The 23,183-nt window shown below is 56.3% G+C and overlaps 3 protein-coding genes across 9 annotated transcripts; 1 reads left to right on the top strand and 2 right to left on the bottom strand.

Annotated features, from left to right (window-relative positions):
* The first annotated feature begins 1,389 nt into the window (after window positions 1-1,389).
* EPOR (erythropoietin receptor) lies at window positions 1,390-6,542 on the top strand. The gene is made up of 8 exons (XM_082623028.1): window positions 1,390-1,586; window positions 2,445-2,580; window positions 2,956-3,134; window positions 3,211-3,368; window positions 3,848-4,001; window positions 4,085-4,172; window positions 5,469-5,556; window positions 5,651-6,542. The coding sequence occupies exons 1-8, from the start codon at window positions 1,472-1,474 to the stop codon at window positions 6,260-6,262; spliced, it is 1,530 nt and encodes a 509-aa protein (XP_082479154.1). The 5' UTR covers window positions 1,390-1,471; the 3' UTR covers window positions 6,263-6,542.
* A 441-nt stretch (window positions 6,543-6,983) lies between these two features.
* On the bottom strand, window positions 6,984-9,082 carry SWSAP1 (SWIM-type zinc finger 7 associated protein 1; the record flags this gene model as incomplete). Its single annotated transcript, XM_082623029.1, has 2 exons — window positions 6,984-8,208; window positions 8,837-9,082. The coding sequence occupies 2 exons, from the start codon at window positions 9,080-9,082 to the stop codon at window positions 7,705-7,707; spliced, it is 750 nt and encodes a 249-aa protein (XP_082479155.1). The 3' UTR covers window positions 6,984-7,704.
* A 5,252-nt stretch (window positions 9,083-14,334) lies between these two features.
* Window positions 14,335-22,701, bottom strand: PLPPR2 (phospholipid phosphatase related 2). Of its 7 annotated transcripts, none has more exons than XM_082623833.1 (10): window positions 22,301-22,701; window positions 20,907-21,027; window positions 19,960-20,039; window positions 19,237-19,425; window positions 18,975-19,110; window positions 17,882-18,153; window positions 16,809-16,985; window positions 16,149-16,271; window positions 15,776-15,827; window positions 14,335-15,649 (listed from the first exon to the last, which is right to left on the bottom strand). In XM_082623833.1, the coding sequence occupies exons 1-10, from the start codon at window positions 22,493-22,495 to the stop codon at window positions 15,306-15,308; spliced, it is 1,689 nt and encodes a 562-aa protein (XP_082479959.1). In that variant the 5' UTR covers window positions 22,496-22,701; the 3' UTR covers window positions 14,335-15,305. The 7 variants fall into 7 exon arrangements, with proteins under 7 accessions (XP_082479959.1, XP_082479960.1, XP_082479961.1 ...); XM_082623834.1 differs by having other exon boundaries at window positions 17,882-18,105; XM_082623835.1 differs by having other exon boundaries at window positions 19,237-19,350.
* Between the last annotated feature and the right edge of the window lie 482 nt (window positions 22,702-23,183).

Here is a 23,183-nt window from a genome sequence, read left to right as displayed (position 1 = left end):
CCAACGCAGCCAAAAATATAATAATAATAATAAATAAATAAAATAAAAATTTTTTGTTGTTGGTTTTTTTGTTTGTTTGTTTTTGTTTGTTTGTTTGCGGTACGCGGGCCTCTCACTGTTGTGGCCTTTCCCGTTGCGGAGCACAGGCTGCGGATGCGCAGGCTCAGCAGCCATGGCTCACGGGCCCAGCCGCTCCGCAGCATGTGGGATCTTCCCGGACCGGGGCACGAACCCGTGTCCCCTGCATCGGCAGGCAGACACTCAACCACTGCGCCACCAGGGAAGCCCTCCGTTTTTTTTAGTTAATAAGTTTATTTATTTATGGGTCTTCGTTGCTGGGCGCGGGCTTTCTCTAGTTAAGGCAAGCGGGGGCTACTCTGTTGCAGTGGGCGGGCTTCTCACTGCGGTGGCTTCTCTTGTTGCAGAGCACGGGCTCTAGGCGAGTGAGCTTCAGTAGTTGTGGCACACGGGCTCAGTAGCTGTGGTCGCGGACTTTAGAGCGCAGGTTCAGTAGTTGTGGCGCATGGGCTTAGTTGCTCCGCGGCATATGGGATCTTCCCAGACCAGGGCTCGAACCTGTGTTTCCTGAACTGGCAGGCGGATTCTTAACCACTGCGCCACCAGAGAAATCCTGAAATGGAGCTTTCTGATTGGCTAATCTGGGGCCGGCTGCCGCAATGAGGTAGGTATCAGCACCACCCCCTCCGCCTTCCCCAGGCATGTAGCTCTGTGGGGAGGGTGTTTACCCCAGTTTAAGCTCAGCCCAGGTGAAAAGCTTTTATAGTTTGTTCTATACTTTCCAGATTATTAAAAGAACTGCACACTCCTTGTAAAATAAAATCCCAATAGTATACAAATGTAAGCAGAAAAAAAAAATCACAAATGAAACCTCACACTCCAGAATATATGTAATTTTACAAATGCAGGCTCTTTCGCACATACTGTCCGGCAGCACCGCCCAACACTGTGCAAACACTCAACCGCTTCTCACTATTACGATTATTACTTTCCTACCCAGACTGGGAAGAGATGTTGATTAGCACGATAATATCAGTAGCTTACATTTTTGGAATGTTTGCTATGTACCAAGTCGGATTTTACAGATGAAAAGGCTGAAGCTCAGATAAGGTAAGTCACCTGTCCAGGGTCACACAGCAAGAAAGTGGGTCCTACGCAGAAACCAGAGCTGCTCCCGCCACCCCCCACCCCACCCCTCAAGGGGCCCCCAGGCCCTGGAGGGCCTCTGCCCTCTCTAGCCAGGCCCGGCAGGGCGGCTGCCTCCCTCTTATCTCAGCCCAGGCTGCCTGCTGGTCCCGCCCCCTCGGGGGAGCTGCCACTTGGAGGCGCCTGGCCGGGAAGGCCTGGTCAGCTGTGTCCGGCGGAGGCAGCTGCTGACCCAGCTGTGGACTGTGCCTGGGGTGGAGGAAGGGGGGGGCAGGAGCCCTGGGCCTCCCGTGGCAGGGGCTGCATCATGTATCATCTCAGGGCACCCCTCTGGCCTGGAGTTGGCTTCCTCTGTCTCCTACTTGCTGGGACAACCTGGGCTCCCCCACCCAACCCACCGGACCCCAAGTTTGAAAGCAAAGGTAAGGGTGGAGCTGAGTATGGACCCCCGCACTAGGTCCTGGAGGGCAATTCTGGGGCCTGAACTTCCAGCCTGGGTCCTGGGGGCTATGCCAGGTTCTGAACCCGAGTCTGTGTCCTGGAGCCCCAGCTGGTGTCTGAACCCTAGACTGGGACCTGATATGGCATACTGCGGGTCTGTATCCCCAGACTGCGTCTGCGGGAGAAGCTAGAGAGGGGCGTAAGTGTCCTGTTTTATCTTCTCAAGGAGTCTGGGACATGCTAAACACTAACTGGGGCAGGGGTGGTGCTGGTTCTAGGCCCTGTGGTCTAGAGCCCCCAAGGGGAGGGGACCTAGCCGACCCTCCAGTGGGGGAGGGAGGCTAAAACCAGGGTCCGAGTCAGAGAGGCCCGGCCGCAGGCGTCTGTAAACACTGTTTGCATGCGGGCGCCATATCCCTGGGTCCGCGGGGTTGAGGGAGCGGGGGGCGGGGGGCACGGTTGGCGCTATCAGGCAGCCGGGAGCCTGCCGGGGCTGATAGGGGACCCCGCCTCCTGCACACACACACACTCACCCGCACGCACGTCCTGGGCTGGGGCGGGGCCGGCAGCGGGAGGCGGAGGCCTTGAAGGCTGCGCTCAGCTCAGCCGGTCGCGGGGTGGGCGGGCGTGTGTGGGGAGACAATAAGACATGCAACCTACGCATGGGAGTTCGGGGGGCAGCACTTCTACAGACCCCTCGAAGGGCCCCGCTGGTGTAGACAGAGGGGCGGGGCTTTTTTCTTATCGGTCCGCACAGGCGGCAGGAGGGAGGGGAGGATGCTGTGGCCCGAGGACGGGGCTCGGGTCTCCTGACCCCCTCCCCTGGCCCCCATCCCCAGCGGCCCTGCTCACAGCCCGCGAGCCTGAAGAGTTTCTGTGCTTCACCGAGAGGTTGGAGGATTTGGTGTGTTTCTGGGAGGAAGCGGCAAGCGCCGGGGTCGGCCCAGACAACTACAGCTTCTCCTACCAGCTCGAGTGAGTCCGACGGGGCAGGTGGAGCGCCCCACAGGTGGAGGGGGCGGGCGGGCCGAGCAGCGCTCCCCGGAGCTCGCACTTTGGGACTTCTGGTGCCAGGGGCCGGATGGCACCTCCGCTGGTAGTCACTACTGGGAAGCCCACGGGGTCAGGGCTGACACGCTGCCTAGTGGTCGGGGCTGGAACACTCCCGTGATCACTGCTGGAGTGCGACCCCAAACTAAAGGGCTGGGACAACACCGCTCCAAAACAGGACTAAGGCGTCGCGTACGTCGGGGCTGGGACGCCCCCTGGTGGTAGTGTCCAGAACGCACCCTCGGTCCCGGCAATGCCTCCCAACTTGCTCCCTACCCTCGCTGGTTCCTGGGCGAACAGGGGTGAGCCGTGGAAGCCGTGCCGCCTGCATCAGGCGCCCACCACCCGCGGCTTGGTGCGTTTCTGGTGCTCGCTGCCTACAGCCGACACGTCGAGCTTCGTGCCCCTAGAGCTGCGCGTCACTGCGGCCTCCTCGGGCGCTTCACGCTACCGCCGTATCATCCACATCAACGAAGTGGGTAAGAGCGCTGGGAACGAGAGAGTGGTCGGGAGGGAGTCCCAGTCTCCGCCCACCCGAGCAACCCCTCTCCACAGTGCTCCTAGACCCTCCCGCTGGGCTGCTGGCGCGGCGGGCAGACGAGGGCGGCCATGTGGTACTGCGCTGGCTCCCACCGCCTGGGGCACCCATGGCAAGCCTCATCCGCTATGAGGTGAACATCTCGGCAGAGAACGCCGCTGGTGGCGTGCAGAGGGTGAGGCTCGCTCCTACGGCCTAACCCCAAGGGCTCCAGAGTCGACAGGCCCTCTAGGTCCCACCCAGACGGTCACCACGGCCCCGCCCCCATGGCCTCGCCCCTCCACCTCCCGCCCAAGACAGCTCCACGTCCACCGACTTGTCCCCTTTCCCAATGTCCCCTTTCCCCAGCCCACCTGGACTCAATCCCACTTAACCCTTGTCCCAAACCCTATACTTCTTCAGGGCCCGCCCCCTCTGTGCTCTGGCCCCGCAGTTAAATAGCCCGAACCCGCCCTCTTCTACCTGGGGCCCCATCTTGATTGGCCCCGACCCTTCCTGGGCCCCGCCTCCTGCTTTTATTGCCCGCCTCCCCATGCTTGGGCTCGGTTCTTCCTTTATCTGATTGGTTCGGTCCCTCAGGGTCCACCCTCACATGCTCTCCTTTGCCCGCCCCGCCCCTATTGGCGACACCTCTCACCTGGGCCCCGCCTCCAGGTGGAGATCCTCGACGGCCGCACTGAGTGCGTGCTGAGCAACCTGCGGGGCGGAACGCGCTACACCTTCAGGGTACGCGCGCGTATGGCCGAGCCGAGCTTCGGTGGCTTCTGGAGCGCCTGGTCCGAGCCTGTGTCGCTGCTGACGGCTAGTGGTGAGGCCCCAGGCAGGGGTGTAGAAGGGGCCGGGCGGAGCATGGGGCAAGCTCACCGCCCTGACCTCCTCCCTGCTCCCCAGACTTGGACCCCCTCATCCTGACGCTCTCCCTCGTCCTCGTGCTCATTCTGCTGCTGCTGGCCGTGCTAACTCTGCTCTCCCACCGCCGGTGAGCGCCCCACTCGGCACCTGGCTCAGATTCCTCCCCACCAACGTTCTCCTTTCCCTGTGGGAACCTAGGCTCAAAGAGGGGCAGGCACTTGCCCAGGGTCACACAATGAGGAGTCAGTGGTAGGACTGGGATGCAATCCAGGTCAGACGCAGACTCTTACTTAAAGTTCTCTGCTCTTGGGCATACTTTCACCTGGTTTTCCTCCTACCTCAGTGGCTGCCCCTTCTTGGATTCCTTTGTACTTTTCCCCAAATTCATCAACTTCTGTAAAATCAACCAGATGGGCTTACTGAAACGATTTAACCCCAAGTGCCTCCCACCCCTGTTGTCAGGCTCCTTAGATGCTTTACGATATGACCAGCCATCCTGAGGTTTTTGTAATTCCAAGTACAAACCATGTGTTTTCACACCCCCAAGGCTTGGCACATCCTGTTCCTCCTGCCAGGAATGTCCTTCTTGCCATGTCTGCCAAGCAATCTCCTAGTTGTCTTTCAAGGCCCTGTTCATTTACTTGGTTGGAAAATACATACTGAATGCCAACTATGTGCTAGGCACTGGGGAGAAAGTGTAGAACAAACCAGACGTATCTCTGACCTTGTGGATCTCATAGCTGAGTCACACAACAAATAAGGGAATCAACAGATATTTGATTATAAATTGTGATGAGTGATATCACAGAAATAAATGGGGTGTGGGGCCATGACAGGATAGTCAGGGAAGGCCTCTGGGAGGTGACATCAGAGCAGAAACCTGAAGTCTGGTAGGAGGCAGCCACATGAAAAGCAGGGAGAAAACCCAGCAAGTGCAAAGGCCCTGCGGTGGGAATGAGCTTGGAACATTGAAGCAGCTGCAAGAAGAGCTGTATGGCTAGAGAAGAGTGTGTAAGGGGGTAATGGTGGATGACGAGATGAAGGAGGTGACAGAGGTCAGACCATGCAGGGTCTTCTGCAGGGCTGTGGGGAGGAATCGGGATTTTATTCTGAATGCATTGGGGAACTATGGAAAGGAGTAAGGAGGGAAGTAACATAATGGACCTTCAGACAAGACTGGGTGGGTTTTAGAGGGAGCATATTGAACTCCTATGCATCCTTCAAAACTTTGTTCCAGTTGCCCTTCTGTAGAGTCTGGCAGATGCTTTGGCCGAGCCCCTGTTCCTCAGCCCCACACACTCCTCTGCCTTCATCATGATCACAAGGGGCTAGGAGTATCTTTGCCCTGTGACTGGTGCTGAGGGGGTGCTGGTGAACGTTCAATGACACATCCCCAGGTATTCGTTTCTTTTGGCTTCACTAGGACTCTGAAGCAGAAGATATGGCCTGGCATCCCAAGCCCCGAGAGCGAGTTTGAGGGCCTCTTCACCACCCACAAGGGTAACTTCCAGGTAGGTGGCCTGGTTGTCCCATCAGGGCCTGGGGTTTCCCTGCTCCTGTGGCTGAATCCCCAGTCTCTGAGCAGGCTGCTGCTGTTTTCCCCAGCTGTGGCTGTACCAAACTGATGGCTGTCTGTGGTGGAGCCCCTGCACCCCCTTCACAGAGGACCCACCTGCCCCCCTGGAGGTCCTCTCTGAGCACTGCTGGGGGGTGACACAGGCAGTGGAGCCAGGGGCAGATGATGAGGGGCCCCTGTTGGAGCTGGTGGGCAGTGAGCATGCCCAAGACAGCTACCTGGTGCTGGACAAGTGCTTGCTGCCCCGGAGCCCACCCAGCGAGGACCTCCCACAGCCTGGTGGCGATTTGGATATAGCAGCCATGGATGAAGCCTCAGAAGCATCCTCCTGCTCATCTGCTTTGGCCCTGAAGCCTGGGCCAGAGGGGGCCTCGGCTGCCAGCTTTGAGTACACCATCCTGGATCCCAGCTCCCAGCTCTTGCGCCCGAGGGCACTTCCCCCTGAGCTGCCCCCTACCCCACCCCACCTAAAGTACCTGTACCTCGTGGTGTCTGACTCTGGCATCTCAACTGACTACAGCTCTGGGGGTTCCCAGGAAGCCCAGAGGGGCTCATCCAATGGCCCCTACTCCAACCCTTATGAGAACAGTCTCATCCCAGCCCCGGAGCCTTCACCCCCGAGCTACGTGGCCTGCTCCTAGGACTCCAGCACTCAGATGCACGGGGACCCAGAATGACCTCAAGTGCTACTCCAGGCCCAAGATTTATCCGGCAGGGTCAGTGAGGCCTGCTGACCTTGGCTTTCTGCTCAATTCATCCTGGTCAGAAAGTCACAACCTTGCAGTACTTTTAAATGTACAGTGTTTTGTGTAGATATATAAATATATATAAGTTTTCTGTCATGACTTCTATAAATACCTGTAAGCCCCATCTTTTCCCTGGGCCCAGGCCATAGGAGAAGCAGTAAAAGGCCTTGAGTTCAGTCTGAAATTCTGACCTGGCAATCTGAATAATAATAATAAAATGAATTAGTTAGTACGTTATGCTAGCTGCCCTAACAAAGCTGCCCTGAAACTGAGTGGCTTAACACATTAAATATTTTCTCATTTCTCAATTCAAACAGGTGGGCAGCTATCCCTGGGATGAGTCAGAAGCCCAGACTGTAGCTTTACCATCCCCCAGGGCTACCCTGGGGTCTTTAGATGGATCCTCTGCATCCTGCCAGCCAACAAGAGAGAGACAGCAGAAGATTCTGTGGCCTTTAGGGACCTAGCCTAGAGGTGGGCGCCATCTCTTCTTCACAAATTCTACCGGCCAGAAATGGTCATGTGACCCTAGCAAGAACCATGGACAGCTGGGAAATGTAGTTTAGCTGTGCACCCAAGAGAGAAAAGCTGTTTAATGAGCTGCTAGCTAGTCCCTGCCACTAATAATAATACCAATAACATTCATTCCTAGGGCTTTATTCTGAATCAGGCCCTGTCCTAAGACAGCACTGTGATGACAAGTGGCTCAATGGGAGTTCTGGTTTAACCACTTTTAAATAGTTTGACATAACCTAGGAAAGCTGAACGTATGCATACCTTCTACTCCAGCAATGCCACTTCCAGGTATGTACCCTAAAAACCCTCAAACACATGAACCAGGATATGTGTACAAGAGTGTTAATAGCAGTAAATAAGTCAATCTGATGAGTAAATTGGGGTATAGTCACCCAAGGAATTATACAAAGTATGGAAAAAGGAATGAATGAAAAAATGTGGCCGAATGTTTTTTGTTTTTTGGCTGCGCTGCATGGCATGTGGGATCTTAGTTCCCAGGCCAGGGATCAAACCCGTGTCCCCTACACTGGAAGCATGGAGTTTTAACCACTGGACTGCCAGGGAAGTCCCACAGCCGAATCTTAGTAACAATGTTGAGCTGGAGAAGAAGCAAGTCTCAGATTACATTTATCATGAAACTCTTTACAAAGTTCAAAACAGCAAAATTAAACAATATGTTGACAATATGTACAGGATAATGCTATATTTATGAGAGAAAAAGCCCTTTATAATCCTTTAGGTCTCTGAATTTGCATCTGTCCCTGAGGTAGGTATTCCAGCCATGCAAAGTGAAGCATAGAGAGGTTGTCACATTCCAAACCTCAAGGTTGGCCTCCAGAGCTTGAACCCTTGTGCAGGCTGGTGTCACCAGCCTGCATGGGCCACGGGGTGACTGTCATCTCTCCATCTTGTCGGAAAGTCACCCGCCACTCTGCCCTGGGACCCAGCCCACCTGGCTCCAGGCAGGCTCGGAGGCAGTACTGTCCTGGGCCTGGTGCATCGGGCTGCAGCCAGCACTGGGCAGGGAAATACCTCTGAAGCAGTGCCAACTGCAGGGCAGTCGCACTGTCTTCCTCCTCCTGGGTCTGGAGGGCCACAATGAGTCCACAGCCCCGGCCAGACCCAACCCGGTGGCTGAAGTGGGCAGCTGTGTCCAGAAGCAGGGCGGCCAGGTAGGCGGCTTCCTGGGACCCGGGGTCTTCCGCTAGGTACTCCTCCAGGCCATCGAGCAGCACGAGGGATGGGGTTGGCCCCCGGGTCTCATGGGCAGAGCACAGGAGCCGGAGGAGCTCACGGGTAGAGGGTGGGTATTGGAAGCGGATCTTCTAGAGAGAGGAAAAAAGGAAACGGCCAGATTCATCACAGGAAGCCAGGCCCTCAGCTATAGCAGCCCTGCTTCCTTGCATACTTTCCTGGACGTGGTTCTCACTCCCCAGACCGCTGGTTCCAGAGTGAAGCAGCTAGCTCAGAGTGATCGAATATTCTTCTGTTCGCCACGCCCGCCCCCCCACCCCATTTTATTTTTTGTTTTTCTAATTCTGCACTCATCACTTCCCGGTATTAGTTAAGAACAAGGTATATCGTTTTGTCAAATCTCTAGGGCAATCTTTCCACGGAAAACCTGCCCATAGCGTCCGACCCCAGCTTTGACTCCTGCGGCCCAGAAACTCCTGTCCAGACCCGACCCGTGTTTAGCCCCGCCCCTACTCGCCCCTGACTCCACTCTTTGGGCGCCACCCTTTGCTAATTCCGCCCCCTCATTGGATGGTTTCTCACTCAATCTTAACAAAGCTTCGCATAGTCCCACCCCCAACTCGTTCCAGACTCCGTCCCATAATGGCTGCTCCGGCTTGCCCTCCCTTCGTCTCTGCCATTGGTCTGTCTCTGCCTGTCACTCAATCCTCCATCCGCCTCGCTACTGGCTGGCCCGCCTCCGGTCCCGCTCCGCCCCACCTGTAACCGCAAGGGTTCGAGCGCCGCTCCAGTCCCGCGAGGCAGGCTTTGCAGAGGCCTCCGAGTCAGGAAGAGGACAGGGCCTCGGCCTTCCCCTGCCGCCTCCAGGGCCGCCGCGAATAGCAGCGCTGTCTTTCCAGAGCCGTGACCGCCGAGCAGCAGCAAAGGCGGTTCAGCCTCAGCTGTGTTCTCCCCGGGGCCAGCCGCGCTGCCCGAGTTTAGCACCCGCCTCAGTGTCTCCGCCATTCGCAGCGTACCTCTGTCCAATCGGCGGCCCGTTCCTTCCCTTGATCCCGCCCAGGACGGGGTCGCATTGGTTACAGTGCACTTAGCTTCTCCATTGGTCCAATGATCTATTCATCAAAGCTAGATCGACGTTTCCTAGCTCCTCCCCCGGTGAAGGGGCAAATAACCTAGTCTGAGGAAGGAATGGAGGCCTTTGAGGGAGATAAGGCCCTTCCCTGGGTGAGTCCGCTGGCGGAAGCAGCATGAATACTGTTATTCTGAGCTAATAAGCTAATCAGACAATACAAGGGTTGAGAGTTGGAGGGAGTAGGCCCTAATCACTGACACATTACTTAAAGTCTCCAAGCCTCAGTTTGCTCACCTGTAAAATGGAGCACATGGTATCTCAGAAATATTGTGATGCGTATGTGTGTGTTTCTGCTGATGTTACCCAGTGACAATGAAGAAGGGGAGAGATGGAGGAGCTGTGTGCTTGTGTCTCTCTCTGTACCTGAGTACTTGCACAAATGGGGGGGGCTGCAGGCTTGAGGACATTCGTGTGCAAAACATCCGTCAGACAGCAAAGCAGCTGTCTTTGAGGGTCTATAAGAAGAGTCTCAGCTGGCCTCCTCATTGGCCTGGGGGCTTCTGGAGTCCTGCTTGGGATACAATGGGAGGCAGGACCATAGAATTAAAAAAGGGCCAGGAGAGAAGAGGCAAAGATGAAGGGGCTGGGAGACTGAGGGAGAGCCACAGCACGACCTTGTTTGTCACTTTCACTTCGGTATCTCCAGTGCCCAGTCAGTGCCTAGAGCATTGCAAATTCTCGGTACAGGTTCGTTAAAGGAATGAATGAAGAAAGGAAGGTAGAACTGATGAGAAATTGGGAGAGAAGGAGGAACAAGGTGAATGATCAAGTGATCACTGGTTGGGTCTCTTCACCCAGACTTCTCCCCAGAGCTGCCGCTCACGCCCCAGTTGCCCTGGCAACTCTGTCTCCTGGTAACTTCAAAGTGGTGCTGTTGCCAGGAGACCCAGGGGCAGGGCCTAACTGAGATTTCCAGGGCTTTCTCTCTCCCTCTGGGGCCAGAACACAGCTCCACAACATCCCCCAATACACCCACTCACAAAGCCGGGTACCCCCACATCCCTCTACAAATACATAGACACACACACACACACACAGCATCTCTGCATATATTTCACATCCAGAATCCCCATCACTCACATGCTCACAGCCATGTCCTATCCTGACACAACGCATCCCATACATCCCACATTCATGCCCCCACCCCCTTTCCCTTGCACACATACAAAAACACACTCTGATACAACCATACCATTGTCACCACACACACACACACACACACACACACATGAGGCATGCTGTTACATTCCCCTGTCAAATGCACAATCTCAGCCCCATGGTTCACCTCACTTTGCAACACTCTAAATACACAAGCACCCAGTAGTGACACCCGTATCACACAGTTCCACACAGTTATATACATGGGAGTATGCCCAACACAGCCCATTTCAAGTCCTTTGCACTTGCTGTTCCATTGCCTAGAGCACTCAGCTCCCAGATATTTATCCCTAATTGTTTTCATTCCATTCAGATCTCTGCTCAAATATCACCTACTTAGGCTTTCTCTGACCACTTGTGTAAAGTCACACACCCTTCACTCTTTAATTGCTTATTCATCTTTATTCCTCTTCAAATAACTTACCACTTCCAACCTTATGTATTTATTTTATTGCCTCTCTCCCCACTAGTATGTCAGCTCCACCAGGGTAGGGTCCCTCTTTCTTTCACTACTGGGTCCCCAGCTCCTAGAACAGTACCTGGCACAGAGTAGGTGCTCCTAAATGTAGCTGAGTGAGTATATTGGCAGAGATGCAGACATTAGGTGTATCTCTCATGCATACGGTACTTCTTTCCCTCTCTTCTCAGGATCCCATCTTCATGTCCTGACAAAAGGACTCTTACCTTAGAGGGGCTCCCTGGAGGAGGCAGGACCGCAGGGTGAGGGGACAGGGAGGTGGAGAGCTCAGGGTCAGTCTGTGTGCCTCCCTGGTTTATCAGCATCCTCAAGTGATTAGTTCATTCATTTGGCAAACACTTATTGAGCACCTACTGTGTGCCCGGCCCTGACCTAGGAGGCACAGGTGTTCAGCGGTGAACAGACAACAAAATCTCTGTCCTGATGGAACTGACATACTAGCGAGGGAGGAGATAATGAAGAGTTTAAATAGTCTATGGGCAGATGATAAGTGTGTGCAAAAAAAGAAAAAAAAGTTTGCACAGGGAAGGGAAGGGCCAATTGTTTGTTTGGTTTTTGCAATTTTGAATAGGGTGGTAGGGGCAGGCCTCCCTGAGAAGGTAATACTTGAGGAAAGGCTTGAAGTAGTTGAGAGAGGGAACTGTGTAGCTATGTAGGGGAAGAGCATTCCAGGTGGAGGCACCTTCAAGTGCAAAGGCCTGGGGGCACTGGGAGAACTTTGGTTTTTACATAGAGTGCCATGAAGAGCCAACAGAGGGTTTGAGCACAGGAGGGTCATGGTCTAACTTACATTATAAGTCAGAGCTCAGTTTTTAAAATAAATTTATTTATTTTATTTATTTATTTTTGGCTGCATTGGATCTTCTTTGCTGTGCGCCAGCTTTCTCTAGCTTCGGCGAGCAGCGGCCACTCTTTGTTGCAGTGAGTGGGGTTCTCACTGCAGTGGCTTCTCTTGTTGTGGAGCACGGGCTCTAGGCACGTGGGGTCAGTAGTTGCAGCACGTGGGCTCTGGAGTACAGGCTTCGTAGTTGTGGTGAATGGGCTTAGTTGCTCCGCGGCATGTGGGATCTTCCCGGACCAGGGCTTGAACCCGCGCCCCCTGCAGTGGAAGCACGGAGTCTTAACCACTGGACCACCGGGGAAGCCCTCAAGAAGCCTTCTGAATAAGCAAGCACATCTTAGTATGGATTTTTTCTTTTTTTTTTTCTTTTTTTTTTTTTTTTGTGATACGCAGGCCTCTCACTGTTGTGGCCTCTCCCGTTGCGGAGCACAGGCTCTGGATGCGTAGGCTCAGCGGCCATGGCTCACAGGCCCAGCCGCTCTGCGGCATGTGGGATCCTCCCAGACCAGGGCACGAACCCGTGTCCCCTGCATCGGCAGGCGGACTCTCAACCACTGCGCCACCAGGGAAGCCCTCTTTTTTTTTAATGTTTATTTATTTATTTATTTTGGCTGTACTGGGTCTTAGTTGCAGCACGCGGGATCTTCGTTGTGGCATGTGGGATCTTTAGTTGCAGCATGTGGACTTCTTAGTTGCAGCACGCATGCAGGATCTAGTTCCCCGACCAGGGATCGAACCCGGCCTCCCTGCATTGGGAGCATGGAGTCTTACCCACTGGACCACCAGGGAAGTCCCTTAGTCTGAATTTTCTACCTAAAATTATCCACCCTGGGATGGGGGTGCGTGCAAGGCCAGGGCTGCTGTCTCCACCCTCTCTAGCGGGCCCAGACACTTCTTTGTGTCTGGCAGCCCCGCCTTTACCCTTTCTTGGCCTCTGCTTAACATCAGGACCACGGACAGCGCCAACCGGGTTGCGGTAGGGCGCTGTCCATTGTGCTGAAGTTTTGCTTCTTTCCTCCCCGCGTGGAGGCAGCTGTGCGTCTGGAGGGACCACGGGCCTCAGGGGTGCAAGCCCTGGAAATAGAAGCTCTGGGCGGTGAAGCAGGGGGCTCCATGATTCTGTTCCTCCTCTGCCTGCAGCCCTCTCATGCGTCCATCTCATTCCCTGCAGCCCTCAATCCACCCCACCACCTCCTCCCCCTCCATCTCCCTGTCGCTTGCTCAGCTCCAACCGCACAGGTGTCCTCACTGTTCCCCGAACACAGCCGGCACGTTGCCACTTCAGGGCCTTCATTCTTGCTGTTCCCTCTGCCTGGAACGCTCCCCCCAGCTCCACACTGTGGATACTTGCATGGCTCCCTTCCCTCCCTCCTTCACACCTCATCTCCAGTGCCAACTCCTCAGAAAGAACTTCCCTGACCACCCTCTTTAAATTGCAAGCTGTCTCCCCATCCCAGAGTTGTCCCATTGTCTTCTCTAGCTTGAGTTTTCTCTGTCACTTATCAATCTAACATATCAGCGATCTCAATCCCTGACCTAAATCCTTGATCCTACAGTTTAGAATTCAGAATTTTTCAGATTTTCGAAAGGTACTACAGTGTAAATACTATGCACTGAATAACACCCCTAGTTGGACCTGGGATAACATTCTAAGTCGAACACTTTATCTTCGGCAAAACATAAGAATAGTCACATAAAGTTAAATAAAGTAAAGCTATAATAACCTATGTCAGTTCAGGTCAGGTTTTGCCACAAATGAGAAACAAATTTTGGTTTCCAGACCTTCTTGAAATTTGGAATTGTGGTTTTGTGTATAGTTTATTTATCTTGTTTATTGTCTCTCAGGTGTTGGAAAGTGAGCTCCATGAGGGCAGGATTGTGTGTCTGTTCTGTTCACTGCTGCAGCCCCCGTGCCTAACTAAACAGCACCTGGCACTCGGGGGGGGGGGTGCTCCATAGTGTTTGCTGAATGAATAAATGGTGGATGGATGAATAAACGAGAAAGAAAGGAGAGCAGACTCCCCTTTCCTGGTTTCTGGATGACTCCGTGCCCTGAATGGCCTGTCTGAAGTCCCTAAGAGCCACAGCATATGCAGGGTGGGAGGTGGTCTGTGGCTCCATGTCCCTCCTACCTTCCCTGGTCTCTGCTGGGTCCTCAGCGATTGGTTCTCAGCAGAACCCATAATCAGAACCCCTGCTCAAATCCATGTAGTCAGGGATTCAGCTTGGAGGTTCCTACAGCCTTCAGCATCCCCTTCTATTAGAACCCTTAGGGTCCCCTCACCCAATTCCCTGTGCCCTCTGCACCCTGGCCATGGTCAGAAACAGGCTAGCCACCTGGGGAAGGCAGTCATTATGAGGTCCCTCACCGTGTGTTTGTGTGCCTTACATGCGGCTTGTAGGGCTGTTCAAATTTGACATGAAGAAACAAGGGCACAGAGAGGTTAATTAACTTTCTTGAGGCCACACAGCCAGGAAATGCTGAGCCAGCATTTAAAGCCAAGTCACGGACCCCACAGCCCCATGCTGCCTCTCCACAATCGCCCTGTGACAATACACTCACTCACACCCAGCCTCACTGACACCTAGACCCAAAATTAAAGTCCTCCACACCCTGCCACCTGGGGGAGGAAGGCAGGTGGCCAAACTTCTGTTACAAACAGGTCTTTATTAAAGATGAGGAGGGGGCAGGAAAAGGGGGCAGTGTCTCCCCTGCCCACTGCCTTTGGCTGCCTGGGGTGGGGAGCCCTCTTTGCTCCACCTGTACCCCTATGATGGCACATGTGTATGAGGCTGAGGCATGGGGGGCAGTGTGAAGAACAGGGGTGGGTTCTAAGAAAAAAAAAAACTCCTTCCCCACAGCCCTCATAAATAACAGAAGGGTTTGGGGTGACCTGGGCACAGACAAGGAAGGATGCAGCACCCTGAACCCCAAAACCTCTGAAGTGGGGCAAGCCCTGCATAAGTTGGGAGTTAGGAGGGACTGGGTGAGAGATTGCACGTGAGGGAGGGGCTGAGAGAGGAAGGAGTACCCCAAGTACCCTGCCACGGGGGAGCCTGCCCCCCACCCTCCAGTTGGACTCTCTGAGGAGAGAGGACCCGATGACGAAAGATGACCGCATCTCCCTCCTCTCCTTTGCACATGCTTAGACATGGGCGGTCCCCCATTGACTGGAATCATACCCACCCACCCTAGAAATTCTGAGAACCAAGGACTCCTATTCACTGTTCAGACGCTGAACACTGGCTAGAGTTGCCCTCTTGCCTGAGGATTCTAAGAAATGATGGGGAGGCTCCTATTGGCTGGAGTAAACTCCTTTTGGCCAGAATTCTGAGAACTGGGGGGCTCCCACTGGCTGGGCAATGGCCAGTGGAGTCAGGCTTTGGCCCTTAAAAGGGCAATCCTAGGAGGCAAGGACCCATCTCCCAATTATGCCCACTTGGATGTCCCAGAGGGCAAGAGAGGCAGGGGGTCCCCTGGATGTCCTTCCAGCCATGCTCTGAGGTCTGGGCCTGGCTGGTTTGGGGACAAGGGCTTTGGCACTCACACAGCACACGCACACACACGCGTGGCAGGGAAGAAATGGGGACTGGGCAGATTCTGGGTGGGTGTTGGGCCTCACAGCAGGTGGTCACGGCTGGCAAACAGGTAAGGGCTGAAGTTGTCCCGGTGGAAGGGGGAGGGATAGAGTCCACTAAGGGTGTACAGGTCCCGCAGAAGGGGTGTGGGCAGCAGCAGCTTCCGGCCACGGGCACCACCCCCGCCCGGCCCCCCAAGCCCAGGGGAGGAGGGCGAGGGGCCCTGGCTGGGGGTTGGTGCTGGCAGGGGCAGGGGCAGAGGCAAGGGTGTTGGCTCAGACCTCAGTCGAGGGCGGGGCACACGGGGTGATGAACACATGGCTGGAGCCCTGGAGGACACGCAGCTGGGGATCAGGTGGCCACGGTGGGCGCAGTTCTGCGGCTCTAGGGATCAGAAGTCAGGGGGTTAGAAAGCTTGGGAGGGGTCATGAGAGCACAGGTGAGACCTCTGTGGCAGTGACCGCCATCTGGAAGTCCCCTTGTTTATCCTCCCACTCCCTCGACACTCACTGGATGGGGTGAGCCGTGCCGGTGTCGAATGCGGCCTGCAGGCCTCGGGTTCCTGAGACAAAGAGGCAGAGGGAAGGGGCTAGCGGCCCCCTGGGCCCCACTGGCCAGAGCCACAAGGGGCTCATCGGGCAGAGAGCCCAATGGAAAAGACAACAAGTTTTCAGGATTAACCATGTTCCCTTGGGAGGGAGAGGGGGTTCCCACCCTCGCATCCTGTGGGATGGTCCCCCCAGGACCTAGGTCCACAGAGATGAGTGATCCCTCTACCTCTCCATGGCCCTGAGACCCCCACTGCCTGCCTGACTTCCTGCCTCCTTTGTCCTCCTCCACCCACCACCCTCTCCAGCCGGGAGCAGCCCCCGGCCCCCCTTACCTGGGCCACACTTAACTTTTCGAGGCGGCTGTCCATGGTGGGGGTTTGACCCAGGTCCTCCCAAGGGGAGAGCCTTCGGCCAGAGGGTGGCCGGCTCTGGAAGTTGTGCACAACACAGGTGACCTGTGACAGAGGGAGGGGGCATGCTGAGGCCTGAGGCCAATAAGGTAAATTACCATCCCCATTTTTCAGATAAGGATACTGAGGCTCAGGATTTCAAAAACAGCTAACACTTTTATGGCGCTTACTATGTGCCCAACACTGCTCTTTCCACTTTACTAAGAGATAGGTACTATTACTACTTATTCCACACGGGGAGGCAAGTAAGGCCGAGTTGTGTTAGAGGATCTGATCCTGTCCTTATTTAAACCTTTGGTATTTTGGACATTATGGGTTTTTGCATAATTTTGATTTTTAAAAATGTTCCACTAAAATATGATTTATCTTGTTTACTGAGTGTTTTGGCTCCTCCTTAAATTTTGTGCTCAAAGCGAGTGCCTCACTCGCCTTACCTTGGTCCCAGTCCCATTATCCCAGTTCACAGATGAGAATGTCCAAGCTACATAAGGTTAAGGGACTTGCCCAAGGTACAGAGTCCACACCCTTCACCATCATGCAGTCCTGCCTCTTGGGTCAGGGATGGATGGCAAGGGGGCTCACCAGAAAGGTGGCGATCGCCGCCCCTGTCAGGAAGCCGGCCAGCACGTCAGACCAGTGGTTGCGGTACTCAGCCACGCGGACCACGCCCACCAGGAAGGCGGGGCACAGCAGGGCCAGGCAGAGTGAGGGTTTGACCAGGCGGGAGCCCTTCACGCGGAACACGAGCGTCACGTACATCTGCAGGAGCCGGATGGGTCAGAGGAGACATGGCAGCAGCAGTTCCCAAACCCAAGCGGACACTACACTCAGGGATAGGGGGTGTGGCCAGAATCCTGAGAAGCCGCAATGGGACTGGAGGCACCAGCCAGGGGCTCCAGGGAACAGAGCCCGGGGGACAGGAGTTCAGGGGATGGAGTCATGGACCCCCATTGGGCCTTTGCAGGGATGGGGGTGTGTGTGGCCTGAGCACCAAAGAGCAGTGGATAGGGTCTGAGGCTCAGGTCTCTGGGGGACCTGGGCCCCAGGTCCAGGTGGGATGGGGAAGGGTGCTTGCTGGCTTAGGGTGTGGCCACAAAGTCAGAGGGTGGAGTCAGGGCTCAAGTGACAGGTCCAGGACTCCAGGAGGTGGAGTCCCCAAACCCCTGGGGACCACTGACAGGGTTAGAAGCAGAGTCCCCAATGCCAGAAAAAGGAGTCAAGGCAACAGAGAGTGCGACCAGGGAAAGACAGGGGACACAGTTAGAAAGTTCCAGTGAAGTTGAGTCAGGAGCGTGGCCAGGCCAATATAGGGCGAGGACAAACTGGAGGGCAAGGGCTCCAGGGGATGGAGTTGAAAGCCCATTACCGAGTCACCCAGCCAATATCCAGGACCTGTAGCATGGCGGAGACTTGGCTAGGCTTCAGGGTGCTGAGCCAATAGCCTCCTTCGGGTGTGGCATTAGTGGGTCAGGAGGCGTGGCCAGACACCAAGGGGGCGTGGCCAGGGTCCAAGGGGAGGAGAGGGAGCCTCTGCCCCAGGGACGGTGTCACAGTGATGCCTGGCCTCACTCGGGGAGGGATTGGAGGCTCCAGCCCAGACGGTCTCCTGCCCACTGGCAGGTCCCCTACTGCCGTGCCCCCGTTTCGGGGCTCACCGCTGTGTAGGCTACGGCGTAGGCGCAAAGGGCAGCGTCCTTGCAGGGGAAAGCGCGGCGCGCAGCGGCCACAAGGCTGGGGCTGCCAGCACAGGCACCCTGGTCAGTGACGAAACGGTTGGGCCCTGGCCGGTCCGGTGAGGGTGGCGGGCAGCCCAGGGCCGTGTAGTTGGGGCGGCACACAGACAGGAAGTGCGGCGTCGGGTTGCCGGTCACCACCTGCCCTGCGTTGGCGAAGATGGTCGTGGTGAAGAGGCCGAAAGAGTAGACCCCTGGGGTGGGGTAGGAAAGGGGGTTCATGCCAGGGCCCAGCAGCCGTCCTCCTGTGAGCCCCCTTACGGCTCATATAGGCCCCTGTCTCCTTGTTCCTGTGACTGACATTAAAGCATAGCTGGGACTCCCCCAACACCATACCCCGTAATAGCTGGGCCATGTTCCTCTTCCTTTGGGACCACCATGATGGCATTCTGGGCCTCTGGCCTCTGTCCCTCTGGGATTACCAATATGCCAGGAGTGGGCCCTCCTCTGGAATCCATTATAGCTGGGCTGGGACCCCTCAACAGCATTACATCAGGATTGGGCCCATGCCAGGGACCTCCTAGGACCACCGTGATGGCATTTCTGGGGCTCCTATACCTGCCCCTGGACTCGCTATTACTGAGCTGATCACTTTTCTCCTGGAGCACCACTCAGCCAGGGCTGGATCTCCAGCCCTCTGCCAGAGGGACCACCATTTTGGATGAGCTCTGCCCTACCCCAAGGCCACCAGCTATGGCTGGGACCATATTCAAAGTGCAGCCAGCGTTCTCATCTCCCTGCCCCCAGGGCCCCCTGGTGTCCGTCCTGTGCTTTTTCTGCCTGAGACTCTCCTTGTGGCAATTTGGGGCCGTCCTCTTATAGCTGTCGTCATGGTTGGCTTAGGCCCCACCCATGTCTCTAGAACCTCCACCATGACTGACCTCAGCCCACATCCCTATTTCCCCATGAAGTCACCATCATGACAATTCTAGGCCTTCCCCCCCTGGAATTCTTATTATATCTGAGCCTGGCCCATAGCCCTTTTGCATGGCTGACCCCTGACCGAGTCACTCACCCAGGAAGCGGACCAGCCTCCGCAGCGGGGGGCTGAAGCGGCAGCAAGCCCCAGACACGATGGTGCTCTCCCCAATGACTGGGATGGTTGACGGTGGTGCAGGGAAAAAGGCACGTGCCAGCTCCCCAAGCAGGATCTGTGGGCAAGACCGAGGCCTGGTCTTCCTGGCCTTCAAGCCCAGCCCTCCACCCATCTCCACCTGGCCCTCCTGCCTCCTGGAAGGCCCTTCCCACAGTCTGAGCCAGGTTACCCCCAGTCTCACCGTGAGGGTGGGCCCAGCGGTGACCAGGGCGTAGATGAGGGCCGGGGGTGCTCTGCTGGCAGCCTCAGGCCCTGGGTAGGGCTTGGCATAGGTACTGTCATAGCAGAAGAAGCCCTGGGTGTGCACGGGGAAGGTGTCCGTGAACTCCAGGCGGTAAGCAAGCAGGACCACGATGCCCAGCAGCACCGACTGCCGCCCAGCCAGGGTGGGGAGAGAGACAGAGTAAGAAGAGAGAGGGTCAGGCCTGAGCTGGGCCACGGAGATGGAGACACAGAGATGGAGACAGAGACAAGGGGGAGAGATAGAGAGAGAGATGAAGAGGAGAGAGGAGATGGGACTGGGAAGAGGGAGAGAGAACAGGGCCAGAGCTCAGAGAGAGAGAGAGAGAGAGTGGGTAGTGGAGGAACAGACCAACAGAGAAAGAAAAAATACTACTGATAGAAATACCAGAGTTACCACAGGTGTAACTCTTATTGTGGGCAGGGCGTCATACTAAACCTCTTCCATGAATTAATCCATTTTACTTTCATAACAGTCCTAGGAGAGAGGGACTGTAATTATGCCCATTTGACAGATGAGGAAACTGAGGCTTGGGAGGGTAAGTGAGGTGCCCAGAGTCCCACATTAAGGATGGGCAGAGCTGGGTTGAACCCCGGATTGCCACTTCCGAAAGTGCCTCCTCCCCCTTGAGGGTCTGGGCAGGGGAGGTACTGTGCTCCTCACCTCCACAAAGACAAAGCAGGGAATGATGGAGAAACTCCTCTTCAGCTGAGGTCTCCCTCCCGCCATGGTGAAGGCCGGGCCTGTGGAGGAGGGGAGGGAGTGGCACTGCCAGGGTGGGGCCTTAGGGGAGGCTCAGGTCACCTGCTTGTGGAGTCTTCTGGCCACAACCTGGCCCCCATCCCTGGCCCCTCGGACTACAGCCAAGGAGCCCTGGCTCCACCCCCTGAGCCTTCTGGCCACGTCTCCACATAGGCAGGTCTTGCCCTGCCCCTGCCCCTGCCCCTGCCCCTGCCCATTGGAGGCACCAGCCTCCCCTGACACAACCTGCTCAGCTCAGCCTCTGCTGGGGTCCCCACAGATTGTATAGTGGTCTTCTCCTCCAACAGCCTACACAGGAGATTCTGACCCCATACCTTTTAGGAGGGCCTGGCCTCCTTAGCATGTGGGACCCATGCCCTTGGCCTTTAGCAGACTTCTCCAACTAATGTGGACCTCTCCCCCACAAAGAAGGGTCCTCACCCACACTAGTTTTTAGGAGACCCCATACTCTTTCCCCACATGCTTTACAGGAGACCCTATGTTCCCTGTCACCCACCCCCACCAAGCCCCTCCCCCATACCACTTCCCCCATGGCCCTCAGGGGCCTCCCTCTCCTGTCCCCATGGGCTGTGCCTGACTGGTTCAGGCTGATGGCCAGGTCCTCCTTCTCTCCCAGCTGCCTCTCCCTCTCTCCCTCCTTCCCCCTCCTCCCAGCCCGTCTGCCTTCCTGTATCAAGAGAGGGCTATCTCCCCGTCAGTGTGCTCTCCCCTCCCCCCAGTCTAACCTCAGTCCCCAGCACTGAGAGGCCAATGCAGTCACACCTGCTTGACCCATTCTCCCAGCCTAACCTCACCTGTGAAAGGGCCCTATGACTTCCTGCAGGCCGCTGCCACGCCCACAGACTCACAGCCACTCCTGGCGGCCAGCAGGGCAGGGATGGTCACCCCCATTGCACAGATTTGGAAACTGAGGCCCAGGCAGGTAAGGGGAGGCACTCTGGGTCCAGCGCCCCATCCACGTGGCTTGCTCTGCAATGTGACATGTGGGGGTGAGGGTCACCAGAGAGTCCAGATGCCCAAGATGCCCACCTGGCTATGGCCCCCTCACCTTCTTAGAGACACAAACACACACCGGCACCCCCAGAGTACACAAGTCAGCCAGAGCTTCCATCCCAAACACCACACACACACACACACACACACCATCGCACAGCACTCATTCATCCCACCAACAAGGATCAAGGGCCTGCTGGGTTCCAGGCCCTGTGCTGGGTGCCAGCCTTGTGGTGAACAAGACAGGCTCACTCATTCAGACAGGTGCCCAACACCCACTACACATAGCTGCACACACACACACACACACACACAGCACAGTGTGCACACGGCTTGTCACAGACACCCACACAGATCAAACAAATGTCCCCCCACACATGGTCACTGGGACACAACAGGAGGTCCTTCACACACCTCACAGCCCCACACACAGCCCTCACTCCACCACCGTCAGGGACAGACTCGAGGCTGCCAACACACTTAAGAGCCACATCAAAAAAAGAGTCACCACACACAGTGGGGGGGGTCACGGAACTGGTCACAGCGTCACACCCCCAATTACAAGGCACAGGATGACACACATTAACAGTCTCTCGTCCACACTGACAGTCCTAGGAGCGCCCTGTGCCATCCACAACCGCAGCCACATGGCCACACGAGGGCACAGACATGGACCATGGCACAGACTCGCACACAGAGCCACACAGGAAAGGCACATGATCACAGCCACACACTGGAACACAATAACGGCCCCCCCCCACCATCAGAAGGAACACACAACAGCAGCCACACAACGACAGTCACACGCACACAACCATACAGACATCGAGCCAGCCACACAATCACTGTGACAGCAGTCACACGGCCACTCAAAGGCGACCCCAACAACACAGCCACCACACACTCACCATCAGAGTGATACCCACGGCGACAGCCGCAAATGACAGCCACAGGAGACACAGTCACAGAGACACCACAGACACCCCTGAAGCCACACAATCACTCATACAGCCACACACTGACACATAACGACAACCACACAATCACCGTCAGCCTCACCAGGGTCCCCTCCCCATCTTCCCCTCCCCCAGCCCGGTCCCAAAGCCTCAGCTCGCAGCCTCCCCTCCCCCTCCCCGCGCTGGACCCGCAGGGGACCCGACCCACAGGAACCGAACCCTGGCCAGACAGACCGAGGGTCGGAAGCAGGCGAGAAGGGGTACAGGGGGCTCCCCAAGGCCCTCCCCCTCACCGGGTCTAGACTGCCGCCGCCTGAGCCCCGGCTCCACCTAGACAGCCCCGGCGCGGCGGGACTGACAGACAGACGGCCGGCCAGCGAGCGAACGCAGAGATGGAGATGCCGTCGGCCGGCCGGGCCGCGCCGCGCCGCGCAGCGCAGACTCCTCGGCGGGGAGAGGGGCGGGGCCTCCGGGAGCGTTATTTGCATAACCCGTGAGGCGGGGCCTCGCGGAGTCTCATTAGCGTGATCCGGGGCGGGGCCTCTGTTGCTCTTTGGGGCAGGGCGTTTTAGAATAGATTTGGGAGGGAACGAAGGTTGGAGGTTGAGAGGGAGGACCTTGGTGGGTGCTGAGAGGAAGGAGGGTGGGGTGTCAGAGCGTGACCCTGGGCCGAAACCCTGGGCGGAGATGAGAATGATCTCCCCACACACACCCTGGAGTGCTGCTCAACCCCCCTCACCCCTGAGGCTCGGGGCCCTACGGTGGCCCCCTGAGGATATGGCGAGGCCATCAAAGGAGTTCTGCAGCAGGTGCACAGCAGACCTGGGGGGAGATGGGGATCTGGGGGCCCCAGGCGACTCTGGACTGCTCAGAGCTAGGGCAGGGAGGCCATGGTGGGGGCAGGGGCGGAGATGAGTCCTGGGAGGAGCGGGACTCAGGTGGGTTCCAGGTTCTGGTGGTCGCTGCTTGATCTCATTAGGAGGAACGCAGGGCAGATGAGGGTCAGGGGCCTCAATTTCCCCATTTGGGCAGTAGGGACAGCAGACCAGATCGCCAAGGGCCTATCTGGCCACTCGTATCTAGACAGACTTACCCCTGACCTTGTCATATACTAAATCCAGCCTCACACTGTCCCCTGACCCTAGGCCCATATATCCCGAACAGTCCCTGGGGTCT

Source organism: Mesoplodon mirus (assembly GCF_964341445.2).
Source record: "Mesoplodon mirus genome assembly, chromosome: 5".
In the NCBI taxonomy this organism is placed as follows: domain Eukaryota; kingdom Metazoa; phylum Chordata; class Mammalia; order Artiodactyla; family Ziphiidae; genus Mesoplodon; species Mesoplodon mirus.
Note: the sequence above shows the minus strand (reverse complement) of the source record. Positions and strands in the feature narration are given on the sequence as shown.

Bases quoted from the DNA above. Each gene is read 5' to 3' on its own strand.
- EPOR (XM_082623028.1), top strand. From the start codon at position 1,472: ATGTATCATCTCAGGGCACCCCTCTGGCCTGGAGTTGGCTTCCTCTGT. The intron at 4,002-4,084 runs GTGAGGCCCCAG...CCTGCTCCCCAG, and splicing joins GTCGCTGCTGACGGCTAGTG to ACTTGGACCCCCTCATCCTG. The intron at 5,557-5,650 runs GTAGGTGGCCTG...TGTTTTCCCCAG, and splicing joins CCCACAAGGGTAACTTCCAG to CTGTGGCTGTACCAAACTGA.
- PLPPR2 (XM_082623833.1), bottom strand. From the start codon at position 22,495: ATGCAAATAACGCTCCCGGAGGCCCCGCCCCTCTCCCCGCCGAGGAGT. The intron at 16,986-17,881 runs GTGAGCCCCGAA...CGGCTCCTGCAG, and splicing joins ACGCCGTAGCCTACACAGCG to ATGTACGTGACGCTCGTGTT. The intron at 16,272-16,808 runs GTGAGCCCCCTT...CCTCTGTCACAG, and splicing joins CGGCGATCGCCACCTTTCTG to GTCACCTGTGTTGTGCACAA.